The following is a 16950-nucleotide window of genomic DNA, read 5'->3' on the forward strand; positions in this document are numbered from 1 at the left end:
CTTTACTAGTATTCTTAAGCCCGGCAAAACTTCAATAAATTGTACAGATAAACCATTTTTTTTTTTTTTTGCAGTTTTACCACTTAACTTAAAAGTCATCGCTGTCACATATTGTTATATTAACAAAATGTAAATCAATGTGTAATTTAATCATATAGGGGCTTATCGGATAGTATCTAATCGGATGAACTCACCAATGTTATTACTTCAAACAATAATGATATATATTCATTGTTATTACCCAATTTAGTTTGGGAGAATTTTGGAGCATTTGAGTGAGAAGCTCCCACCAACCTTGCGCACATGTACTTAGCTCGAGATGAACAAGCCGATAGAAGCAGATGACCATACTAGGGACCTCTGAGTGTAGTGATGCACATAAATAAAGGCGGCGGGTTGAAGCAAGAGCTCTCAGAAACCTGTGAGTAACTCCTTGAGTGATGTCAACATGCGCCTCGTTCAAATTGGGCATATTCTCAATTCGACGAGAGTCGTAGACAACATCATCGACAATCTTAAGGTACTCAAGACGAGGACATTCTATCATATACACACCGCCCTTGCTCTTGTCTCTCGAGTCCCATAAATCTAAATGTCGTAAACAAGGCAAAGCGATAGTGATGTCTTCACCCTCGTGTTCTTCGTCTATCACAGACGACATTCGAAGAAACTGAAGATTAGGACAGCCGTGTAAAAGCTTATGAAGACATGTGTAACCCATCATCATAAGAGACAAACTCTTGAGAAACGGAAGGCTGCAAAAAACATCCGAAAAAAGGCAATTTGCGATCCTTAAGTCCTCTAGTGTTTCACATGTGTATAGGCTACTCGGCAAATTGACTGGTGGCCCTGGCCGGATTATAACTATGAGCCGACGCATGCGGCGAGCAATCGCAGTATCGATCCATATCCCAACATCCACAGGGTGACACTTAGGACCTAGGTAGAGAAACAAACAATTTAGAATCGGCGACTTGTTTTTCATCAAAGCCCTGTAAGCAAACTCTGTGAAGCTCTTATAGTCGGCATCATCATTACGATACTTGAGATCATCGAGCTCAATCCTTGACACTAAACACCAAAGAGACTGCCACCTTTTCGAGACAAGCATTGTGGCCATGACGTCTTTTGTTGGAAGAAGCCACAGTAATCGCAATAGCAAGTCATCTGGAAGTAGACTGATCATGTCCACTGCAAACCCAAATAAGAAGAAAAGATAAAGCCTTGCGAGAACGTATAAAGCCGATGTCGAGACAAGTAAGAAGAAAACCTTACAGGAATTGTTTGGAGATACGAATTTCCTTGTCACTCAAGGTATACATACTAACCATGAATAACCCAGAAATAGTCGATGATTTGGAAACATATTAAAACAACTTTGGAAAATTACTTATAAAAATTATATATTTCCAAATAATAGTTTACATATTTAAACTGTTTTCGCTTTTACTTTTATTTTTTTTAACTAATTAAGGAAAACAAACTAAATACAGAAAAGGAAATTATTGAAATTTTTTTCTTTAAAAAAAAAATGGTTTGTTAGTTTGTATTATTAATAAAACTAAATAAAATATATATTAGAATTTAATTTATATTGGAATAAACAGTTAAATTGTAATATAGGAAGTTAAAGGGGTGAGTTTAAAGAAGAAGAAAAAAACTACCAATATAGTAAAATTTTATTGTCCTTCGATAAGAGAACCTCCACCACAACCATCGAATCGAGTATACATCTCTATAAAAATTAACCCCATTTATTAGTATCATGTAAATGTGTTTCTTTCAATTATCTAGTTAAAAGTTTTGCAAAAATGATATATATAAATTCTTTATAATGACTTCAAACGGTCCCATTGCTTTGTTGCAGACATGCAGTTAGAGAATCGAATAAGAGAATTTGGGAGAAAGAGGTTTCATATTTTTTTTGTTTCATATTGTATTATTTTCGTTGATTTCTCTAAAGGAGAATCTTAGAATAAAATAAAGGCTTAATTTTATTTAGGCCCAATGTTTGAGCCCAATTAGTCAGTTACCATTAGTCTAGTTAGGTTTTATCACCTTTCAGCGTTTTCAAAATGGCGGGCTGGATTTTATTCGGGAGGGAATAAAATCCAAATATTTTGACAGTTACTTCCAAATTGTAGATTTTCCTTTTTCCACACTTTCGAAATTATAGTTTCCTTAACTTTTCTTTCCAAACCAATTGAAAATTTATAGTTAAATTCTAAATAAAATCCAGTTTTTAATTCGAAATTAGAAATATTGATAGCTAATTAACTAGAAAAAAATTATACGATCAAAAAAGGAAACAACGATGATATTTTACACATATATTATACTTTTCCATTTTCTATTAGAAATGAAATATAATTAACAAGCAACTAAAAAGAATAAAATCATACGATTTAAATAAAAAAATGTTAAAGAGCATTAATAATAAATTCTTTTTCTTTTTTTCCGCTAATTTTCTGAGTGTGGCTAAAACGCATTGTATCATATAATTCAGTCTTTTATTTATTTTCATAGTCAACTTCATCTAATTTGAATTTTGAAAGCCTCCCAACAAACAACAAAAAAAAATCTGATTTCATAGTCAACTTCATCTAATTTGAATTTTGAAAGCCTCCGAACAAACAACAACAAAAAAAATTCCAATTTCAAAACGAGAATGCCATGTCAGCATCACCTTTCACCACCAGCTCCTTTATAAACATAATCCTAATTACCATTAGCCTAGTTAGGTCTTATCAGCCTCTGGCGCTTTCAAAATGGCGGGATGGATTTTATTCAGGAATGAATAATTTGCCAAATATTGTGACAGTTCCCTCCAAATTGTATATTTTCCTTTTCCCACACTTTCTAAATTATAGTTTCCTAAACTTTTCTTTCCAAACCAATTGAAATTTTAAAGTTAATTCTCTTCGGGAAAGGAAACCTTTTAAAAATAAAATCCAGTTTCTAATTCGAAATTATAAATATTGATAGCTATTAACTGGAAAAAATTATACGATCACAAAAGAAAACAAAGATGATATTTTCACATATATATTATACCTTTCCATTTTCTATTAGAAATGAAATATTGTTAACAAAGCAACTGAAAAAGAAGCTAACTTACACAGAATATGTACCTAAACTATGTACATATCCATAGTTTAGGCCTACTTTTATTTGTGGCCTAAACTATCATAAAATCAATTTTTTCCCCTATTTTGTGGAAGCTCCATATTCCCTAAGGTAACCATCTCATTCATTCTTGATAATTAAAGATTATGAATCTAGCTTCTAGATTAGTCACTGAATAGTAATTGAATAGCTAAGATTCCGTAACTTGACTTAGTTAGGATACCATATTAGTGATTGAATAGTTAGGATTTCGTAACAAGGATTAGTTAAGCTCCCATATATATAGGTCATGGATTGCTCAAGGACCAGTAAAACAAAAGGTACTCTGTGTTCATCCAAAAACTTTGATCCGTCTCATCCATCCAACTCTCATTGGATGTTATTAGAATTTCATGATTACACGTACGAGAAAGACAACACACCAAATAAATAAAAAACAAGACAAGTCCATGAGATATATGCATTGCATTAACTAAAAACAATCCTTAAAAAAAAAGTAACCGAACAAAAGTAAGTAGACGTTAATAAAAGGAGGAAGAATTGAATGTTATCACTTCTACATAATTGATAACTTATGCGCACATATATATGTACTTATGTAGTACTACATGATACACACCTACACATGCATAGTATGCTTGTACACAGTGGCGGATGTTAAAGACTATTTTGTACGGGGCACAAACACATATAATTAATAATAATAAATTTCTATTATAAAAATGTTACAGAAATTATATATACTAATTTGACAGTATTCAAAGTATATCTTCCGTTTAACATATTTTAAATTTTGAAATAAAAAATGAACCCAAATTTTTGAAAGTGTTGCTTTTATTGATTTATAATTATACTTAATTACTTATATTATATGATATATATAATTTAATAATTAAAAAAGACACATTTACAAACTTTAAAATTCACAATAAACTATAAATATATGTATTACATTTAAATTCACTTATCTAACTATATCAAATAAATTTAAACTCTAAAAATAACAAATGAACTACAAAAGAGATTATATTGTTTGATGTTATTAATTTAGTAGTTTTACTAACATTTTTAGTTAAGTTATATGTATACTAAACAATTAAAATATGAATTAAATTTGTTAAAGTTAAACTAGAAAGAAATACAAGAAAAAAAATAGAACTGAAAGTATATATATAATTTTATGCATTGAATAGTCAAAAGAATAAAAAGGAACATGCTAAAGTGAAGTGACTAATCTAAAACGTTAAGCATATTGCTAAATAATAAGCATGTACACGGACTCGAACTGTGGCCTTGAAGTAACATGAAATTTTCATTTACCAACTGAACTAAAAATACCATTTAGACATATTTACTGGGTAAATTTTTAAAAAGAGTATGGGGCACGTGCCCCACCCCTCTCTCACGTAGATCCGCCCCTGCTTGTACACCAGATACATACATGCATTTTTAGTGAACTATGGGATCATTGTCATATCGAGAGAGACAGATAGAGATAGAGAGAGAAGAAAGTATGGATTACGTTAGGGTGACAAGGCGTCAAGGGACAAGGGACAAGGGACAAGGGACAAGGGACAAGGGACAAAAGCTTTCTGGAGGAAGTGAACTCGAAAATGCATTATTGTATATTGGTATTGGTTATTGTATATCTCACTACTTCACCATCTTATATATGTGTGTTTATTGGTTATTATGTAGATAGGCTTACTACATAATGTTTTCGTTATATATAATCCCGTTTATAATCATCTGTGAGATGATTATATATGAAAACTGCAAAACCTTGAGGAAGTTTGAAAATCAATCCTGAACTATATACACTGATCTAAATATTATATATGGATGCATCTCTTTCTACACTTAGCTCTCATGTATGTATGATGTATCGTTTTTTGTGTGGTCAAACTAGATCTTATGTATGTATCTTATGTCATTAATTTCCTCTGTTTTGAGTTGAACCATGTAGGAAGGAGAAGTTGCTATTTGTATATTGAAACCAAATCTTGTAAGAATAATTAATTTCTTTGCTACCGTTGTAGTTGGACTATATATATCGTTTGTTTTGAAGTTTTTAGTTACTTTGTTTATTAATGTTAAGCTGTATCATACATTCTTGCCACACACCCATGCCAGCCTAAAATTATTTAACCGGACAACCATCAACAATTACTCCTCTAGCGGTTGGACACTTAGCTAGATCACAGTGTTCACCTCTTGTTCCCCACCAATCCAAACTCTTCTCCTCCATCCCCACCGAGAAGTACAACAAAACCGCCATGAAAGCTACACCGGCGTCCATAGCCGCTGACAGAACATAGTTATACCTCTGCCACCAACTTTTCCGGTACCGGAACACAAACAAGTTGAATATCGTCCCGACCAATATCCACGAATTGTAGTTCACCGCGGTCGCAGGTGGCATCATTGCGGTTGCTCCTAAAAGAACAGGGAGATTCACAAGTGGAATCCAAGAACGTTTTGGGAACGCTTTGTGCAATGACCACACTAAGACTGGTCCTAACGCGCCTCCGAGGAAAAACCAGTTCATAGCCGCATAGTTTCCCTGAGAACCGAAGATCCGTTTTGGTCCAACCAATCCCCAAATGACAGATGCATCGAAGAAAACACGGTCACCAGGACATGTCCATGGACTGTTGGGAGGTAGAAGTTCTTCTTGACATATGTTTTTGATAGAGTTTAATTGCCACCATGCGACCGTTATGTTGATTGTCCCCGCAAGAATTGTACCGATGAATTGGACCAAGAACATGGATCTTGGTGGGATCTTCATGTAATGACCAAGTTTAAAGTCATTTAGGAAAGAGACAGCTTGTGCCATACTCATGTATCCATAGACTTTGAAGCATACGTTTGCGATAGGTCGTCCCGGGTAAATGAGTCCCATTGCGTACTCTGTTATTATATTCAATCCCGGTGTCTACAAAACAGATAAACAAATGAATAGGGACGTTCCTTGCATTATAAGCTACACATGGATTGATATTGCTTACTTGGTTAGTTGTTGCGGTTATGATGCTTATGGGAAGTGTGAAGATGAAAGCCATCGCACTTGCGAACACAAGTCCCCACCAAGGCATTTGAACCTCATCGTTCAAGAAAACACATAACGCAAGAGAGATAAGTAGTGTAACAGCCAACATCGAGTAAAACCACCATGAAGGTATGTCTTTATATCTCTTCATTAACCTAGTGTGTATATCTTCTTTGCCTTTATATGAAACTCGAAACCTCTCTATAATTTCTCTGTAGATGCATCAAAAACAAATAAATGATTGATCACATATATCTCACTTTGGCAGTTACGAAACACATTTATGTTGCTTACTTTACCTGCCATAGAAGAGAGCTACGTGAGTGAGTGTAGAAGCAATGGTGGCGAAACCAAGCCCATAGCTAAGAGCAAAGAACATGCTCAAGTTGATCCTTCCTTGTTGCTCATACTTAGCCAAATCGAGCTCAAATTTATCATTCACGATCGCAGGAATATCGTATGTTTTGCCAACCGATGTGAAAAGATGGGACGAAAATATAGGAAACCTCGTAGCGTTGTAAGAATCAAACCCCCAATAGGCTATAGGCAACACGATGTAGATCAAGAGAACATAACCGAAGAAAACATTAGCGATGGCGAAGAAGGGGCTGATAAGTGGACTAAACAAGAAAGAGGCAACCGCAGTCCAGTCGAGTGTGAAGGCTCCAAGACCGAGACCTCTCATTCCCGAACCGATCTGTTGAGCAGTGACTGATCTTGGAAATGCCCAACAAACCCATGAGATGCTTGTGAGTGTTGTGAAAAGATAGCCAGGGACTATATACCATCCGAAACTGCAAACTAATGCTATGACAAAGAATTTTGCTCTCGTCATCTTTTGGTCGTCCTTCTCATGCAATGCCCTATCCATGCAATTTTTAATTTTATTTTAAAACAAGCCGCTATGTGAAATATAATATAGCTGTTATGGAGAGTAAACTCATTTGTAATATCTATAAGCAAATATGGATTATTATCAAATTCAAATGCTTATAGAAAATTCGTTAACCAAAAAGAATTGGATTTCTTACTCTATATTGCTACAATCGTGCGTGTATATTTTGAGTTAGTGACGAAATATACTGTGTGGTGATATTGACTTTTTTTTTTGTGCAAAACCAACTTCAATTAAATTAAACAGGGTTTGGTACAAAGTTTTTTAGAGCCAGCTTTGCTAAAGCATCGGCTTCTAAGTTTACTTTTCGCGATACAAAGGAAAAACGAATAGATTGAAAACTAGTTGCAAGATCTAGGATATCATGGAGAATCCCATGGAGTTCCTTCTGAGAAACCTCCGAATTGATAGTTTTGATTGCCTGTTTGGAATCTGAAGCGATATGGATGGTGGTGAGACCTAGGGTAGCCGCGTAGCTCAGGGCGAGATAAATCGCACAGGCTTCAGCAAGTAATGGTGATCCGATGTCATGTAAGTGAGCTTGGCCTTCGATTCGATCGCGTCCATCTTTGTTGAAGATCCATGCCAGTCCTGCACATCTCGAATCTGGCCTCCAAGCTGCATCTATAAAGCAGGTGATCTCTGAACCTTTAGATCTGATCTGTTTTGTTGCTCCTACGGCTTCAGGAGGTGAAGCCTCTGAGTTGTGGGCTGTGGACCATTCTCGTCCTGCTACCAGAGCTTGAGTTACTGTATCCATAGGGTTTGGCTTGAGCTCGTTAAAAATTAATCTGTTGCGCGCGGTCCATATTCCCAGATGATCCAGGGGAAAATAGGACCATTGCCTATACCGCATGGTGGTAGGAGGGTCAAGGTTTTTGCCTTATCAACGAGGGAGAGGATTGAGTTCAAGTCTTCCGGGGTCAATGGGTTCTGGACTGGGAGGTTTGACCACACGGTGGTAGCAAAGCGGCAATGTAGAAACAAGTGGATCGCCGTCTCCTCTTCTCCACAGAAAGGGCATTTAGCTTCAGGGTTTATCTTCCTCAATTTCAATTGTTCTCCTACCGGTAATGCACCTCTCAACACTCCAGAGGAACATCTTAGTTTTGGGGGATGACTTCACATTCCAGACATCGGTCTTCCAATTAGATACTGTTGGTGTAAGGTTAGGCAGGTTGTCTACTGGTATTTCCTTGATGCTCTCATAGTAGCCTGATTTGACAGTGTACATACCTGTTTTTGAGGGGAGCCAGACGAGGGAGTCCGCAGCTCCATGTTTACTTGGCCGGATAGACAAAATTTCTTTCTCGTAGTCGGGTAGGATTCGTTGGATAGCCTCTTTATCCCATTCTTTGGTTATCGGGTGTATTAGACTTGAAACCATGAGATATTGTTCTGTTTCTCTTGGTGGTCCTGTAGGGAGGAGGGGGGTCTCTAGAGACAACCAGGGTTCATACCAAATGGATGTCGCATCTCCATTGCCAATGGCCTTACCGAGTTGTTTCTTGAGGAGGTCCCTGCCTATGCAAATACTTCGCCATCCATGGGAGGAGTTTGCTGGTGGTTGGCTAGTGAGGAAAAGTGTTGATTGGCAGTACCTGCCCATCAGGATTCTTGCTAACAAGCTATTTGGTTTTGTGAGGATACGCCATCCCACTTTAGCTAGCAGAGCGTCATTAAAGCACAGTAAGTCTCTAAAACCAAGTCCTCCATCTCCCTTTGATTTAGTGAGGCTTTTCCATGATACCCACGAAATTTTCCTTTTCTCATCCGGGCCATCCCACCAAAACCTTGTAAGAACTGACTGGATACGTTTGCACAGGGATTGTGGGAGCTTGAAACATGACATGGCATAGGTAGGCATTGCTGCTAGGACCGATTTCAACATGATTAGTTTCTCCGCGGAGGATAAGAATTTTGAAGACCAACTGCGAGCTCTTTGGCGTATCCTGTCTACAATGCTAGTGAAGAGGTCTTTCTTTTTCCTTTCAAAGAGTTTAGGGAGACCAAGGTACTTTCCACAGCCTCCTTCCTTTTGGATGCCCAAATGGTTTTTGACTCTGGTTTTTGAAGAAGTCGGTGTCTTCGAGGAAAAGGTTATGGCTGACTTTTGTGGATTAATACATTGACTTGATGCATTCTTATATTTTTGCAGGATTTGGAGCAGGCACGAACAGGTGTCAGGGTCAGACTTGTAGAAGAACATTGTGTCATCCGCAAAGAGGAGGTGGCTTAGTCGCGGACTCTTCTTCCCTACTCTGATACCCAGTAGGCGTCCTTCATCTTGAGCTTTAAGGCAGAGACCAGAGAGTACTTCGCTGTACAGGATAAACACAAAGGGCGAGAGAGGGTCACCCTGTCGTATACCTCTCTAGGGCACTACGAGACCTTGTGCTGAGCCATTCATCAGATAGGAGTAGGTAACAGTAGTTATACATTGTATAATCCAGTTGATCCATTTCTGATGGAATCCCATTCTCTCCATGACTTGTCTAATGAATCTCCATTCAACCCTATCATATGCTTTACTCATATCGGTCTTAACAGCCATGTACACTGATTTTTTAGCTTTTGATGTATGCAAATAGTGGAGTACCTCGTGGGTAATGAGAACATTATCTGAGATTGCTCGTTGAGGCACGAAAGCTGACTGGTTCTCCGAGATTAGATATGGTAAGCCTGGTTGCAACCGTTTGGTAAGGATTTTTGCTATAATTTTATAGTATAACGAGCACAGTGCAATCGGTCTGTAATCCTTCATTGCTTGAGGGTTTGTGATCTTGGGAATGAGCCTTATGTGAGTTGCATTCATATTTTGTGGTAGGGTTCCGGAAGTAAAAAAGCTTTGGATCTCCAAGATGATTTGTTTGCCTACCGTAGACCAGTTGGATTGGAAAAAACTAGCCGAGAATCCATCAGGTCTCGGTGCCTTATCCGCAGGTATGGAGAAACATACAGTCTTTATCTCCTTGGCTGATGGAATGGCAATTAGCTTTTTACTTGTTTCCTCGGAGATGCAAGGTTTGATGGCTTCAGTGACTATGACCTCATCAATATTGCCTTATGAAGTGAAGACCTTCTGGTAATAATCAGTGATCACGCTCAGGATCTTTCCTTCCTCAAAGACTGCTTCCCCCAGGTCATTCTCAATCACAGAGAATTTATTGATTGCTTTTCTCCCCTTTGTGATTGCATGAAAGTAACCGGTGTTTTGTTCACCTAGGGTTAGCCATAGTTGCCTGCTACGCTGCCTCCAGAAGTTTTCCTCATCCCTGTAAGCCGCTGTGAGTTCTGCATTTATCAAGGTGAGCGACTCTGCAGTGGATTCGAGGTTGGACATTGCCTCCTCTAGCTTATTACGCCATTCCTCAATTCTTTTTTTACTGTTGCGATGCTTTTCCTTGCTCCATTTTATTATAGCTGCTCTCACTCTGCTGATCTTTATGTCTACTTTTTCAAAGCGCATAGGGTTCCAGTGTTCAGTTACCAATTGGGAGACCTCAGCTGTTCTTCAGCCTTCTATCGTATCGAAACAGCCCCTTCTGGCGTCTTTCTTTTCAAGTTAAAGTGGGTGATTAGGGGCCTATGACCGGATCCTTCAAACCTCAGGTATTCGCATCTGCTAGTGGGGTAAGTCATTGCCCATTCACTATTCGACATTACTCTGTCTAGCCTGCAAAACACTAAGTGGTCATAACGTTTTCCCCTCCAGGATAGATGGTTTCCAGAGTGACGAAGATCAAACAGGTCATTTTTCGACATAAAGGTGCGGAGGTCGATAAAGGAGCCTTCAGGACGTGTTGGGCCTCCTGATTTTTCAGTTGCATCGATTATGTCATTGAAATCGCCAGTTAGGAGCCAAGGTTCAGACCTTTTCTGCCCAAAAGTTGAGATTTGATCCCATACTTGTTTTCTTTTTGCTTTATCAGGTTCACCATACACGAAGGTGACAAAGAAAGTTTTACCCTCTGCTGTTATCTTTGTGTCAATGAAATTCTGGCAGTCCACAAGGATAAGGAGCTCAATGTTTGATCCCCAGAGAAGAGCTAGGCCTCCTCCACCAGGACTATGAGGTGAGATTAGTTTGCTCTTTGTGAAATCAAGGTCTGTTATCGTCTTTAGCACAATTTCATCTTGGTTTTTTGTTTCCATGAGGAATAAGATGTCTGGAGATGTTTGTCGATGCATCTCCTTCAGGCGTCGGACTGTTGTGGGATTCTCCAACCCTTTGAGCCTAAGAGGAGCCAAATCCAGTAAAAGGAATAAGACTATGATCCAGAACTCACCTAAAAGAAGAGCAACCTCGACTGGGACCGATCAACAGAGAACTAGCGAAGCCGCCACCAGGAACAGGAATCATTCAAACCCAGTTGCTGGAAACGATGCGGGACCTTCTCATCCCAGTGAGCCACCTCCTGTCTCTCTGATCCCACCGAGTGTTGGGATTTTCACAATTCCCCACCACCTCTTCCTTAAAACTTATCAGCTGGAACTGTTGTGGGTTAGGTGGCTCACTGGGATGAGAAGGTCCCGCATCGTTTCCAGCAACTGGGTTTGAATGATTCATGTTCCTGGTGGCGGCTTCGCTAGTTCTCTGTTGATCGGTCCCAGTCGAGGTTGCTCTTCTTTTAGGTGTGTTCTGGATCATAGTCTTATTCTTTTTACTGGATTTGGCTACTCTTAGGCTCAAAGGGCTTCTACTGTTTTGTTTATTCAGGCTAGGTCGTCCTCTTTTCTTTTTTGTGACACTGGTGTTGCTGATTGGGAGTTCAGGTTGAAACAAGATTTGGCTAGGTGCGGTGTTAGGAGGTATATCAGCATTTGGGGAGGGGTTGTGAGTAGAGGTTGCTTCCCATGATGCTGAAGCAATGATGCCAAGGGCCGTTTCCAACATTAGTCCATGGGATTCACCTTGTACCACTCTCTGTTTTCGGGCTAGACTTTCAGTAGGGTCAGCGCACGACGTATACTGCACTGTGACCTCTCTGAGTTCCCCCATTACCTCTTCCAAGGATGGAACCGGAGTAGTCTCTGTGGGCATGGTTTTTGGTTCCTGTGTTCTTTCCAGTGGTGGACGTCTAGCTCTCGGTGTCTCAGAGGACTCCGACCAGTGCAGTTCCCGAGGGGTGGTCTTTTCTTTCCACTGGAGGGTTCCGGAGGGGTACCCCTGATGGTATCTATTACCATCTCTGGATGATTCTCTTCTCTGAAAGCTTGAAGATCTCACTGTTACGTCTCTAGGATCTGTAGATCTGGAGTTATGACTTCTAGGTATGATCGGGTAGGGGTTCAAGTGGTCTCTTTCATCTCGAGTTCTTTTCCCGGTTAGTCTTGGTTCATGGGGTTGAGCGTTCCTTGATTTAGGTTGAGGAGAGAAACGCGGTATGTCGTCAAGGTCTCTGGAGCCTCTGCTGCGAATAGGTTCCTGAGGGAATAGAGACTCCCGCCTCTGCTGCGAAGTAGTTCTTCCTGGAGCTCTAAAGTTGTCCTGAGGGGTGTAATAGTTCCGTGGTTGAGCAGATCGGTTTGTTCCTGGGGCTAGAGGTGAAGAGGGTGGGTTAGGGTTCTTGCTTTGATAACCCGGGCATGCTTTCTCATCATGCGTCAGCCTGTGACAGTAGTTGCAGTGGTTTTTCAGGTTAGAGTACTCAAGGTTCACCAGGACCTCTTCACCAGTCGCAAACTATATAACCATGTCTTTTGTTGGAGGTTGGAGCCCATCAATAAGTACTTTAACCTTGGCAGATGTGTTGGATATCTCCAGATCCATGACTTCTCCAAGTTCCCCTCCTGTACTCTGAAGCATCTCCGGTTTCCAAAACTGCTTTGGTAAGCCTTGAGTTTCTATCCAGAAAGGTATCTTTGAAGGGAAGGTCTCTGAGATAACAGGTTCTCATTTCTGAAGAATCACCATCCATTGGTCAAAGTGGTATGGTCGGTTGTCTAGTACTTTCTGGAGATCCTCTTCAAAGTCAAACTTGAGCTGGAAGCAACCTCTGCCTAGATTTACGCCTACTGCTTTGCCTCTCAGAGTCTATATGTTGGCGAGGAAAGGGAACAGAGCCCATGGTCGCTGGAAAGTAGGGTTGGTAAGTCTGCCCATAATAGTAAGCGAGTTCTCAGCTATGAGATCAGATATATCCATTTCTGGGGCTTAGATTCTTTTTCTTAGTGGTGGGGAAAAATCATTGGCTATCGCTTTTCCTTTTTCCAGGTAGGAGTGTCTTCGGTCCATGGTGAGCGGGTTAGAAAAACCTTCTAAGATTTGACGGGAAAGAAACGGAAAGCTTGGTTGTATGATGTAACGCAAAGAGAAACATGTTTGAAAGGCTTAAATGTGTTGCTGGAGGGTATTGTTCGTTCAGGTAAGGTGGTTACAGGCGAAAGTAGTTCAGAGATCCTTGGTAGTTAAAGGGTTGGGAGCGGAGGACTTAGGTTGAAGGGCGGCGCTGGGGAGGATGCGACGTAGTTACACCGGATACAAAGATCAGTCCGGTGGGTACATACATTGATTTTTCAAACCGCTGGAAACTTACTCTTTTTGGAAGCCAAGAGTAGGTGATATCCGATTAATTGAAAATCTCATACTTTTTTGGTATGTATTGGGGATCGTGCCTGGGAGAGTTTTGTTTTTTGAGTTTTAGATTTTTTGATGCTGAATTATGCTTACGGTGGGGTGTGTAAATGCCCAAACCCATGTGTGGTGATATTGACATATTGTGATAAGTTGGAAGTTTTGGCTTTTGAAAGTCTACGACGCGTTAGTAGGACTTTGACTACGTTTTTAATGTCACTATCTACTTCTTATTAAAGTTATGATTAGAATTAGAAACTGTTCCCCTAATTTTGTGGAAACCACTTTACTATCTACAGTGTACATATAATTAATTAGTCATCACTAGTATAATTAGATAGTATCAATTTGTTGTCAACATCTAAAATTTTCAAAGTCTTTCCATTGATTATACATACGCATAGACCCACCATGTGCAACCTCCACTACAACCACAGATTAAACAATTAACTCCATTTATTGTTATTGTAAATTCAAAAACTCAGTTTGTCGACAAGAAAAAAAAAAGAATTAAAAAACTTAATTATAAAACGATAGCGTGTTTCATCTTCAAATGATTTATTTTTATTGACCGTTAACGTATATATACATCTTTTCCTTCGTCATGGTTATGAAATGTGAAAGTGTTTATTAATCTTGTGGACCACTGAGTGAAGGAGTAAAGTTTCAATGTTTCATATTCACGTAGCCGCAAAAATCCCGCCATGTCTACAGCTTACTCACGTAGTCACGTGGATTCATATTGAACACTTAATTAGGAAAAGTTATGATAGATATCAATATCCATCTTCTACGAAAATATTGAAATACTTCATTAATTGTGTATGTTATGCCTTCGGTCAATCTTGTAGAAATGGATAAGAACTACGAAGTGGTCATGATCGATCAAAGGATAGCCCACAAGCGTGGACCATAATTTTGGCTAGTGTCCTATAGAGAGCAATTTAATTTCTATATTGACCTATTATGAAGAAAAAAATCACTCTTTTTAGTTCTGAACACCATCATATATGCATGTACGTGATGCATATCCAGTCCTGTGCATATCAAATCCTAACCAAATCGTTGAGAGAGTTTAAATATACAAAAGAAAATAATTTGAAAATTAGAAAATAATATGGGAAAGTCAATGAGAGCGCTCCTGCAAATGGAGTCAAAACACGAAAAACTAAATCTTGCTGTACGATAGTATAGTCTTTGGATTTTTTTTTTCTTTTTCAGAACAATCTTTAGAATGTTTTTTGGCCTATAGTAGTACTATAGTTGTATTTGTCTTTGGATGTTTTCATTTTTTATTTTTTTCAAAGAAATCTTTAGAATGTTTTTGGGGAAAAGAGATATGGATAGGCTTGTATTTATACTATTCGACACGCAGTACGTGATGCAAAGAACAAAAATGTTTTACTTTAGGGTTAAGACTAAAATTAATAAAAGTAATCGTAATTGAGTTGCTTTCTCCCGCATATTAATGTAGCTTTATCAGTTTAAATGGAATAATTAGTAACGATAACCTAATAATTTAAAGAGTACGTAGAAAACTCACCGAAACAGTGAGACTTGAACCAGAGTGCTAGGCCACCACATGTGAGCTGGTTCGACCACATATTTCCTAAGCAAACCGGCCCATCCATATCCCAACACCTACCATATTTGTGTAACGTTTCACATCAATTACACATCGATAACATTTAAATAATGAAATAAACAATCAAATATGGGGCATCGTTGATGATATTACCCAAACCGACAAATTTCCCTTTTAAACCAAAAAGTCTCTACCTATATTTCATGCAATTTTTTTTTTGTTTCCTAACGAAATCATGCTGTTTAAAATATATAAATACTGAAGAAGTTAAAAAGATACTTATTTCAGTAGCAATAGTAAGACATGTAATTTTCTTGAAATGTCATAATCTATCAGCTCGTTTTATTGTTATCTTCTAAATTATTTGGTGACGTTCGGTAAAGTAATATTGAACTATAGAATACTATATAATTAAACAAGTAGAGAAAATGATTAAAAAGGTGAAACCTGGGTAGTGATGATGAGGAGCCAACCGGCAACAAAAGAGATATTCCTGCGATAGAAAGCTTTAATAATTGTGATGATACCAACCGCATAAGCCGACCCGGATCCGAACGCACTACCCGCATTCGCAAATATCGATATCAAAACGTGCTCTTTCATGTTAAACGGACCCGGGTTCAACGAGAACCGGGTGGATCCACAGCCTGGTAACCCAAACCGGGTTTTGGGAAGCACTTTGGCCAAGAAATGACCGATTGGGAGTGTAGCGACCTGAACCGTGATTTGAGTGATTACTAACGGTTCGGTTCGGTACGAGAAGAACTGGTTGAGGAACGAGAGGAGAGAGCATGAGATTAGACCCAAGAACCACATCCTGAACGTCCAAACCGGTAGTGTTGGGTCGTCTGTGTTTGTTACCGTTAGACGGACTTCTTCAATTGGCGATATGTCTTCATCTGAGAATTCGTCGGCGATGGCCATTCCGGTGAAGAGGCAGTGTGTTTTGAGTTAAGAGAGAAAGAGAGAGCTGTGGTAAGACGAGGAATCTTTATGTGTGTGAGACTGACAAGAGAACCATATCTCTCTCTTTTTATAATATACATTTGTTTTTTTTGGAAAATAAAGATAAATTGTTTTATATTATTTTAATTGAATTATTGTTTGGATCTTTATTGAGTGTCAACTATATGAAGTATATGTACATCGTTACATCGTTATATGATATGATGTTTGAGCCAATTATTATTATTTTTGTTGTGATTATTAGTGGCAAAAAAGAAGAGGAGAAAACTACAAAATTCTGCTTTCATACTATGACGTAACATTAAACGATTTGTAATATTATAAAATAAAATCAAAGATAAAAGATATAAGAGTTGAAGGAACCTTTTTGATGTTGATAGATGATAGTCTTCGTATTGAATCTTAGAATACGGCAATAAACTATGTAAAAATTTCCAAGGATTCACATTGGATTTGATTTGTACATATCACCATCTCGCTAAGGGCATCATTAATGGGAGAACTTTTTTTTTGTGTTCTTAGATTAAATATATAGTGAAAATAATGTTAGATCAATTATTAAGATCATAGGTAAAAAAAATGGGAGAACTAGTTATGGTGTTCTTAGAATAAAGATATAGTGAAATAATATTCATAAACATTTTATAAATTATAAAAACTTATAAAATAACATTTAAATTGCTTACTTATATAAAAGCAATTGTATACTTATAAATTAATATAATATTCATAAACATTTTACAAATTAT

At 38.2% G+C, this 16950-nt stretch overlaps 1 protein-coding gene and 1 pseudogene across 1 annotated transcript; both read right to left on the reverse strand.

Moving 5' to 3' along the window:
- Positions 1 to 202: 202 nt before the first annotated feature.
- LOC147935625 (F-box/FBD/LRR-repeat protein At4g26340 pseudogene) lies at positions 203 to 1186 on the reverse strand (annotated as a pseudogene).
- Positions 1187 to 5182: 3996 nt separating this feature from the next.
- Positions 5183 to 16401, reverse strand: LOC104727072 (oligopeptide transporter 4). Its single transcript, XM_010446072.2, has 5 exons — positions 15683 to 16401; positions 15194 to 15291; positions 6478 to 7041; positions 6138 to 6390; positions 5183 to 6064 (listed from the first exon to the last, which is right to left on the reverse strand). The coding sequence occupies exons 1-5, from the start codon at positions 16157 to 16159 to the stop codon at positions 5267 to 5269; spliced, it is 2190 nt and encodes a 729-aa protein (XP_010444374.1). The 5' UTR covers positions 16160 to 16401; the 3' UTR covers positions 5183 to 5266.
- Between the last annotated feature and the right edge of the window lie 549 nt (positions 16402 to 16950).

The sequence above is a fragment of the Camelina sativa genome, chromosome 11 (assembly GCF_030686135.1).
Source record: "Camelina sativa cultivar CO46 ecotype springtype chromosome 11, ASM3068613v1".
In the NCBI taxonomy this organism is placed as follows: domain Eukaryota; kingdom Viridiplantae; phylum Streptophyta; class Magnoliopsida; order Brassicales; family Brassicaceae; genus Camelina; species Camelina sativa.

Excerpts from the sequence above, each read along its gene's own strand:
- LOC104727072 (XM_010446072.2), bottom strand. The coding sequence starts at position 16,159 with ATGGCCATCGCCGACGAATTCTCAGATGAAGACATATCGCCAATTGAA. Across the intron at positions 7,042-15,193 it reads GTTCAAGTCTCACTGTTTCG|GGCATTGCATGAGAAGGACG; the intron begins GTGAGTTTTCTA and ends TTGCATGGATAG. Across the intron at positions 6,391-6,477 it reads GTAGCTCTCTTCTATGGCAG|AGAAATTATAGAGAGGTTTC; the intron begins GTAAAGTAAGCA and ends ATGCATCTACAG.